The 10,152-nt window shown below is 39.5% G+C and overlaps 1 protein-coding gene across 1 annotated transcript in view; it reads right to left on the reverse strand.

Moving 5' to 3' along the window:
- LOC147447608 (dolichyl-diphosphooligosaccharide--protein glycosyltransferase subunit DAD1-like) overlaps positions 1 to 679 on the reverse strand; it is a 68,184-nt gene extending 67,505 nt beyond the window's left edge. Inside the window, exons 1-2 of the mRNA XM_086523324.1 lie at positions 521 to 679; positions 384 to 431 (exon numbers count right to left, since the gene is read on the reverse strand). Coding sequence (XP_086379450.1) covers positions 384 to 431; positions 521 to 601 — 129 coding nt within the window. The 5' untranslated portion in view covers positions 602 to 679. The remainder of the gene's footprint in view (positions 1 to 383; positions 432 to 520) is intronic.
- Positions 680 to 10,152: the final 9,473 nt, after the last annotated feature.

Here is a 10,152-nt window from a genome sequence, read left to right on the forward strand (position 1 = left end):
ACTTGTGTAGCTATTTTCAGAGTCTCTTCTTTGGCACCCTCTTCTCAGGATTGAAAATTTGCACACATATATCTCATCGAAGTATAATCCAACTTATGTAATGCAAAAAAATACTGGTACAGTAAAATCTCACTGTATCTAGAGCATCTGAATCAATATGGTAGCCAAATTGTTAACAAAACATGTCATCAACATGAAAAATTGAAGCCAGTAAGTTTTGTTTGTTTGGTCTCGATAGCTCTGCTTCAACTCAAACGCTGACATGTCCAATTATCAATCACACGAATATAAGGGAACATTATATGGGCAGAACACAAACAACCGGATCACCAACAAGGCAGATAAGTGCATACGCACGTTATGGAAATAAGGAACCATCTTACCTGAATCAACGCAGTACAGATAGCATAGGCAACATACAGGTCGATAATCTGCAGATTACGAGGAGAAAAGAGATGAATGAGGGTATAGATCTACGTTGAAAAGCAAAGCCTGTAAATGATTGCGAGATGAAGCGCACCTTCAGCTTGGTGGGAGTGGCAGCGTAGGCCGATCGCAGAGAAGACAAGAGCGCTCGGACCTCACCAGCAGTACTCGCCATCGCTCACGCCAGAGCGTCTTCACTGTGGTTCCAACAAAATGAACGTCTCAAAATTTTGCTCCCGACTTAAATGGAAAGCTAGTTTGAAAGAAACGCCCCCTCGGAAAGCATGGAAAATGAAGTTACCTCATGTGTAAGTAAGGGTGATCTTATAATGGCTTTTTGATGAGTCGAAGAGCTCGTATGCTGATGTAAAAGATAATATGGTTGCAAAAATTATAGGTGCACATTCATAGATTTTTAATATACCGCAAGGGTTAGCTAGTTCAAGTGATGTCGAGCATCCATGAAGTGGTAGGCTGCATGAAAGGGAACCCCAAGGATGCTGAAATTGAGTGCAGGTCATGATAATGGTGATTCGAGTTGCTTGAAGTAGAGACTTACTGAGGAGTTTGGTACAGCCATTATGAAGACTCCGTGTGCATGAAGGATGCAGGAAAAAAAAGAGCACCTGGCAATGATCTTGGAACACATAGATCTAGGAGAGTAAGGGATGCAGAGATTGACTTATGGTGGTTATGTGGCTTGACACTGTGCATCTATGGCAAAGATTGGGCAGGATGTAGAGCCTAATTTTTTTTAGGATGTTAAAGGAGATGGGAAGTGGGATCATAATTGAAGGAAGAAATGGATACCCTTGATGCTAATGAGACATGCTCAAGTGAGTAAACACAAATCTCGATTTGTAGCAATGAGCTATGTGTAAGGAGACATTCAACCTCTCTTCTCCAAAAAAGGTTTCTATTATGAATTTTATAGAGATACACCACTCCATAATAAACATGACCTTTGTATTAAAGTTCAAATCAGTTAATTATCAGAAGCGAAGAATAAAAAGATAAGATTTTTCAATGCCTCTAAGGCCAAAATTTTCAAGATTCTAGCGAATATCATCACATTTGCTTGCTTCGTTGTTTTCTAGAAACTTTTCGTGGTTTGCAATCAAAGATAAATTTTTTGACCCCATTCTCTACCCACTTGCTAACTTATTAATTTTGTGACATATACCAAAGCATTTTCACAAGGCTCATTAAAAGATTGTATTTACCATTCACAATAGCCATGAAAGAAAATCTTCTAAAAGTCAACCAAAACCACAAAAGAAATGTGCCCGTGTACCAACCTGTCTATCTCTAGCTCCACTTTGCAAGTGGAAGTAAAAGTCTTCAATGACAAGCATGTGCAGCTCTTTGACACACCCTTATCATTGAGACATATAACAATTTTTGAAAGGATATGTTGTTGGAGTTAGGGTTGCTTAAACCGAATGCCCAAATACTGATGCAAAATCCCAAAATTTGATGTCTCAAATGTGGAACTCAAATCAATCTTAAATTTAGCAATATGTGTCTAATTCAGACTAGTGAGTAGTAAATTATCTCTAACGATACGATATACATCATCCGCATGTTTTACTTGCAAAGTGCTCTTAGTTAGACTATTTCAAAATCCATGTGTAGTCAAATGACCATTTATCTTCTAATTCTAAGCATGAGAAGATTGCTTTGAAGCATACAATGATTTATTATACAACCACATTTTTTACTCTTGTCTTTTCTTGACAAAGCCACATCGACACTACATCACATACACTTCCTCATACAAGTCATCATTCAAGAAAGCACTTTTAACACCTGATTGATGTACATCCCAACCAAAATAAGCTACCAATGTACAAATGAAATGAATTGGAGTCATATGACAAGTGGGAGCAAAAATTTCTTCATAATCAATGCCCTTCGGTTGAGCATAGCCTTTTGCAACAAGCCTTTCCTTGTAGCAACCAATACCACCATCCTACTTATATTTTAGCTTATAACCCCACTTTGTAACAATGGCCTTCTTGCTAGGAGGCAAGTCACATAAAGACCAACTATTGTTCTTCACAAGTGCACCCAATTCATCTTGCATAACAGCCATCTAACTTTTTGAATTTTTTAATTCATCAAACGTAAGAGATTTCTCCTCGTCACACATACTTGAAACAACTTAAGCATAACATTCTAATGCACAAGTAGCATGATGAGAACCCAAACGAGTATGACTAACAAAGGTGCATTCAATTTATTGTCACACAAAGTACGCACCAACCATTTTGGCATACCTTTGGCTTCATCATTTTCAGCCTTGTCCTCATCAAGTGTATCATTCACATTTGCATCAAAAATAGGCATTGAAAAGAGGCAACAAGCTATCAAATATGTCGTGAGCTTACACATGTCTCTTAAGTACATGACAACAAGGGCTGAATTGCATCTTCCACAAAGACAATATCTCAAGAAATCGAACTATGTTTTGACTACAAATGATATAACCTATAACCCTAGCTCTCAACATTGTCACCACCAAAGATAACCTTATCATCCAATTTCTTAGATATTTGTTGCGACACTAGAGCATAAACCAAGCAACCAAAACCATGCAAGTGACCAATAGATGGCTTCTTATCATGTCATGCATCATAAGGAGTCTTAAACTACAAAGCTTTAGTGGGACACTTGTTAAGTATGTAAGCAACATGCATGAAAACCTCTAGCCAAAAAACATGTGGTAAATCTTGGCTTTTGAACAAACATCGTGTCATCTCCATAAGTGACCTCTTTTTCCTCTTAGCAACACCATTTTACTAAGGTGTACAAGGTAATATACATTGGTTTTTTATCCCATGACCAACAAGAAGTGCATCAAATTCTTTCAGCATATACTTCCCCCTCGATCACAACCGAGGGTGCCCATAGTACAACCAAATACATTTTCAGCCAACAACAAAAATCATTTTAAGTACATAAATAATCCGAACTTAGCCTTAAGCGGATATACTCATGCATGTCATGATTAATCATCAATAAAAGTCACAAAGTAAAAATGATTACCAAAAGAAGGAGTGTGCGCCGTAAACATAATTGTGAACAAGCTACAACTTACAAGTCCCCCACACTGAACCATCTTTTGAGAACCTAGAACGCAATATTTTTCCCAAAATACAAACCTTCACAGACATGCTTAGATGACGCCTCCAAGTGGGTAATGAGGCAACCATATCAAATTTTCTCAAACGCATCAAACTAGCAAAATTTAGATGCCCAAAACGTGCATGTCATAGTTTTGCATCTGAAACGTCTTTAGAATTTGTAACTATGTTTGCAAGGTTTTCCACACACTTTTCATAAGCGTTGAGCTTGTATAGCCCAAGAAACACGGAACACAATGCCACAATAGTATCACGTGAACTAAGAATGTGACTGGTGCATTTGGTATCCACAAACTTTACAACAAGAACAAGTTTTGCTAATGCAAAAATAGACAATGGATTCCTTTTGATCCCAAGTATAAGCAGTACATCAAAAAGTATAAAGGAACTACCATTAGCTATAGTAAGCACAATCTTTCCGAATCTTGGAACTCCATAAGAGGCATTATTGGCGCTTTGTAGCACCACTGTTGAAACACACACATGTGAACTTCCATCCTCAAACATGCCTGCATCATTGAATGGTCATTATGTCATTATGTCACTGTGAGCTAAAATCCCGATTTGCATCAACAACATAATTTTTAGATTATGCAATGGCTGCCTTTGAAGAAGACTCACTTTTTTTCTTACGTGCCTCTTTAGCCTTTGGCTTATGACATTGCTTTACCAGACGATCAGTAACTCTGCAATAGCTACAAAGCAGCTGTATCTTTTCTCCTTTAATAGATCTACTAGATGCATTGATGTTATGGGAGGCATTTGTCACATATGGTTTTCTACCTAAAGAAGGAACATTGGAAGTAGTAGCACTGTTATTGATACCGCTTCTTTGTGCAATAACAAAAGCTTGATCAACAGCCCGTTGCTCAGCCTTGTTTTTTCTTGACATATCCTCTTGTAATAGCAAAGTGACGGATGCATCAAACTTAACAACATTATCATTGCCCTGGCAACAAGCCTCCTAGTAGAAGCAAAAGTCTGTTATAAATTTGGTAATGCATCCAAGGCTGTTGCGGGAGCGAATCACACCACCCATAAAGTGCATGCAACACAACCTAGATCAACATAATGTCAATCGAGGACACAGATGACACGATAGGCACACAAAGAAAATCTCTTTAGCTTGTCAGGCTAAGACCATCCTACACATACAACACTCTAGAAGGCCAACTAAACCACAACCTAGAATATCATTGTTCTCAAGTAGACAACCTACCCACATATACACAAACGGAAGGAAACCCATCAAATCATACCAGAATTGTACAAAGCTTATGGAACACTATCCCCTCACTAGGATACACCTGTCCCAAAACCTCTACACTCCTCAAAACCCTAGCTCTAAACCCATTTGCAAAAAATCTATATAAAGATAGAGTCGAATTTTGAAAGTGCCCAAAATTGAAATCTATGAGTACCTATGCGTAGCTTCTGTTGCTACGATTCTAACGACTACTTCAGGTAGAAAATAGACATCGTTTGATATACTTACAATCACAAATAGCTCGATAGATGCGTCAGCACGTTCGCTCCGTTCCGCGTGGAATGCTTGGCGTTGTCGTGTAGCTCTTGCCAAGGCTAGCGCGATGGTGTAGTTGGATCTCCAATGTGATGAACGAGCGGGGAGTATCTCCAGGATGAAGCTCACACTCTCTCTCTTCCTCTCTCACACACAGTCGACAACAACTTAAAACTTATGATGATGATAAAAGTTGTCTTTACAAAATGACCTAGGTACCTTATATACTAAGGCTACCATAGGTTAAACCTAAATTAGAGTTCAAGGGGTAAAATGGCTTTGTATTTACAATCTGGAAGTGCCATTGCACCCCGGCTTCTACAACTACACTAGCTACTTATTGCAATTGATGTTTCTAACCATAATCCGCAGCATTTCATAACCTCTGAGAATAAGGCTTTGGTACGGAAATTGAGTTATGTCGTGCTGTTGACTCGCCGGTCAACATTCCCCCCCTCTGTGTTCATGTCGTCCCTGACATGGCCTGGTTGTCGATGTCGGTGCGGTCTTTGTTTTCGTTTTGTTGATGTAAAGAAAGTATAGGCTGTAGCCTTTGCACAAGCTTGTCTTGTTCGTCCAATCTGACGTACATAGACTTCACATGTTTTAGGAAAATCATAATTGATGACGAGCTTTATGTTCTTCACATCCATGCTCAAGTGCAACATCTGTTTCTGTCATTATAGGTCTATTGTTAGATCTAAATTCAAAATGAACCCAATCTTGTTCAGCTTGACTCTTATCATCATGGATAGAGAAAGCTCCATTTATCACTTGCTCCAGCAAATCTGTCAATTCTGAGTATTTGTGATTCTCAAAAACAACTTCTACAATTTGTAGAATTGAGTGATTGGTTGTAGCATTTAATGGCCTAGTAACTTGTGTGTAGCGGAAAATAGCATGAACATAGTGAGCATTTCATTAGAATAGATTCCTAATGAGATTAACAAGAGTGCTTGGGTGGAGAAAACAACTAAAAGCATAACACCTAGTTAGATATCATGAACAATACTTCAAAAGAGAGAGAAATTAAGCAATTGACAACAGTTGAGGACCAGATTAGATGGAGCCGGTCCCCCCTCTAAAAGGCTTTGTATTATGGTTTCTCCCATCAAGAGAGACATTTTACAATATAATTTCTTGTGTTCCTTCAATACTATATAGTGCAATGAAGAGGGAAACTTCATGCACTACGCAAAACACTTATCAAACACAACATCAATTCCCTCGCGGTCTCAGACCCAAGACCTCACACACCTTCAAAGATGGTGAGAGCTAGCGGGGTATGAGAGTAGATTGAGAGGAAGAAGGAGTATTCTTACAAGAAAGATGTACATCTCCTCACATAATCACTCATATTAGCTTAGATTAGCTCAGTAATTAGCATGGTAGAGGAGATGAGCATGCATTGAATCTTGGCTCTTGGTTGGATTTGCATCACAAAGCCAAGAGTTGTTGGTGTAGGCCTCCCTTCTGACAAGCTTGGAGTAGGTGGTAAGCTTTCCACTAAAGCTTGAGAAGGAGAGAGAGTCTTCTTTACTTCACCATGAGATTGTGTGAGTGTGTGTGTGATAATGCCTTGCCAAAAAATCAGCCCCCTCTCTCTCTTTGGTCGACCCCTCTTGCTTTTTGCTCTTTCTAGAATCCTATTGGACCTCCCTAGGCTTAGCCAATGGTAATTAAGCAGCATAAGTGATAGCCTTCTCACATGTGTCCCCCTTTCCCTTTTGTGAGAGATTTAGGTAATTATCTAATTCAACTAAACTCTCATTGGACCCCTTTGCCTCCTGGCCAATAGGAATCAGGCTAGCCATTGGGCTGCTCAATGCTCATTGGTTCCCTTGGGAGACTGTCCAATAGTCTTATAGAGAGCTTAATTCTTATTGTTTCTTGTATTAAGTGTTTTTAAATTAATTAAACTAGATTTACTCTAGCCTAATTCTCATTGGTCCACCTCCAAGGCCATCTAATAGGAATTGGGTACACCTTGTGGGCATATGGGCTAGGGAGCTGACATATGTCCCTCATTCCCTTTGTGTAAAGGGAGCTTGTGTGTGTGTGTGTGTGTGTGTGTGTGTGTGTGTGTGTGTGTGTGTGTGTGTGTGTGTGTGTGTGTGTGTGTGTGTGTGTTTCTCTCAAATCCCCTACTTGCAAGGCTTGCCACCTCCTATGTAGGGATTGACAAAGACTTTTTGTGACACACACCAAGCATCCAATTTCCCTAGTGTTTGGCCATTGGACACAACCTTTGAATTTTGGAACCTTAGCATTTTGGAAGTCTTAATGGGCTGAACCTTAGGGTCATTCCACAATGGATGACTAGTCCATTTGGCGCTTGAGAGCCTGAGGCTGCCGCAAGCATGTCTGCACATTAGTCCTATCATCTTCCACAGTAGAGTGACAAGCTCTACTTGGTGTTCGAGAGACGTAGTCTCCGCAAACTTGATCTAAGCATGCATACTACTTCATTTTTGTGCACAATAAAGAAAAAGAGAGTCTTATAAGACAAAAACTTTGTTCATTTTTAACATTTGTACATTTGCTTACTCTAGGGAAGCATTGTAATCATAGGTTTAGGTTATCCTTTAATTGTATGCCTTGCATCCATCTAGCATCTTCAAAAGGATAATTCTTAAACTTAATAAGATATCATTGGATAGTCTTACCACCTCTTAGTACCTTGTCTTCATGTCGAAGAATGGACTCGGGCTACACACCTCTTCTTGGTCCTTGATCTCCGGTGGGTCTTCACTAGTTGGTTCTTGAGGTGACTCTCCTTTGTAAGGCTTTAGTAGGCTTACATGGAAAGCATTGTGTATGAGCCAATGGTTGGGAAACTTGAGTTGATAGGCCATCTCATTGATTGGCCTAAGAATCTGGAAGGGACCATAGTACCTTTTTGCTAACTTAGCATAGTACTTTTGGTGTCCCGTAGGATTCTTGCCCGTCATGTCCCTTAATCGAGCCTTGGGAAATTTGAGTAAGACCCAATCATTTTCTTTAAAGGCTTGGGCTCTTATGTGCTTGTCAGCAGCAGCCTTTTGCCTTTGTTGTGAGATAGAGATAGCATCCTTAATCTTTTGGGAATATTCTTGTAGGTCTCGGCTATACTCATCTGTAGCGAAGATCTTCCCGTGTACCTTCAGTAGCAAGGGACTTTTTGATCTTCCCTCAATTACCTCCAAAGGTGCTTTTCCCGTGGAAGTATGTACAGTGTTATTGTAGGTATACTCCACTAAGGGTAAGTACTTCTCCCATTGGGATCTTTGATCTACTTCCGTTACATACGCTTTTAGTAGATCGAGAATTGTTAGGTTAGCTATTTCACTTTGGCCATCCGTTTGCGGGTGATAGGCTGAAGAGAAGTTTAGCCTTGTTCCTAAATTCTCAAAGAGACCCTTCCAGAAATTACTGGTCATTCTAGGATCTCTATCCGACACTATGGACATTGGCAAGCCATGGTAGTTGAAGATTTGTGAAATGAAGAGACTTGCCATTTGATGGGCTTTGATAGTCTTTTTGACAGGTATAGAGGGATTCAGTCTACCCTAAAAGGGATTGAAACATATTTCTATTGGCCTACCATGAAAGCAAACATACAAGAATATGTTTCTAAATGTGTGGTATGCCAAAAGACAAAGTTTGATAGAGGGAAGCAACTTGGATTGCTTCAACCTTTGCCAATCCCTAATTCACCAAGGGAGAGCATATCCATGGATTTTATCTTTGGATTGCCCCGCATAAGGAGGAGCATGAGATTCATACATTACTTTCTCACGTAGTGAGCTAGTAATGCATAGTCTATTGCCATAGAGAAGATAACCATCTTGTAAAGTAAATGGTTCCTCTTTCTTCCCTAGTGCAAGGGCTGAAATCACATCTCTAAAATCGGGATCAATAGCATACTCATCTATCATAGAAGATAGATCATTGTGAGTTTCTATGGAAACCGCATTTACTCTCGGCCATCTTGAGAGTGCATCGGCTACTTGATTATGCTTGCCAGCAATGTGAGCAATATGAAAATGAAATTGTGAAAGGAAATTTGCCCACCTCATTTGTTTGTCGGAGAGCTTGGTCTGCGTCATGAAGTACTTAAGACTTTGGTGATCCGTTCGCAGAATGAAAGGAGTCCCCAATAAATAGTGCTTCCATGAGTCTAAGGCATGTAGAACTGCGAGCAGATCCTTTTCATATAAGTCTAGAGCTTGCTCAACAGGGTCGAGCCTTTGTCTTTCAAATCCTATTGCGTGCCCTACTTGAAGCAAAACAGCTCCAAGGCAATCACCACAAGCGTCACATTGGACATCAAATGGCTTTGAGAGATCCGGTAGTGTAAGCACAGGTTGAGAGATAAGATTTTCTTTAAGCTTTTTGAAAGCATTGTTCTCCTTGCCAGACCATGTGTACCTAACATTTTTCTTTGTTAGGTCATGTAATGGTCGTGCTATTAGTGAGAACTTTTCTATGAAGTGTCTATAGTATGCACACATACCTATAAAGCTTCTTAATTCATGAATATTACTTGGTTTAGGCCATCCTTTTATTACCTCTAACTTTGATGGATCCATTTGGATGCCATCTTGAGAGATAATGTGACCTAAATACTGAATCTCATGTAAGAAAAAATCACTTTTCTTTCAATTAACATAAAGTTTATTCTCTCTTAGAACTTGAAATATTACCTGGAGGTGTTGCTTGTGTTCGTCTAATGAATCAGAGTAGATGATGATATCATCAAAGAACACTCCAGTAAAGGTTCGACAAGGCTTGAATAGCTTCTCCATCAAGCGATTGAATGTGGCTGGTGCATTGGTCAAGCCAAAAGGCATGACAATGTATTCATAAAGACCAAACGTAGTGCGAAATGCAGTCTTTACAATGTCTTGATCAACTATCCTTATTTGATGATATCCACTTTTTAGGTCAATCCTATTGAAGTAGGTGGACCCTTGTAGCTTATCAAATAGGTCTTCTACCCGTGGAATTGGAAACCTATTCTTGATAGTGATCCTATTTAGTGCTCTATAGTCGACACACATACGATATGTGTCGTCT

Source organism: Adiantum capillus-veneris, chromosome 11 (genome assembly GCF_014529385.1).
Source record: "Adiantum capillus-veneris isolate H3 chromosome 11, ASM1452938v2, whole genome shotgun sequence".
NCBI classification, from domain to species: domain Eukaryota; kingdom Viridiplantae; phylum Streptophyta; class Polypodiopsida; order Polypodiales; family Pteridaceae; genus Adiantum; species Adiantum capillus-veneris.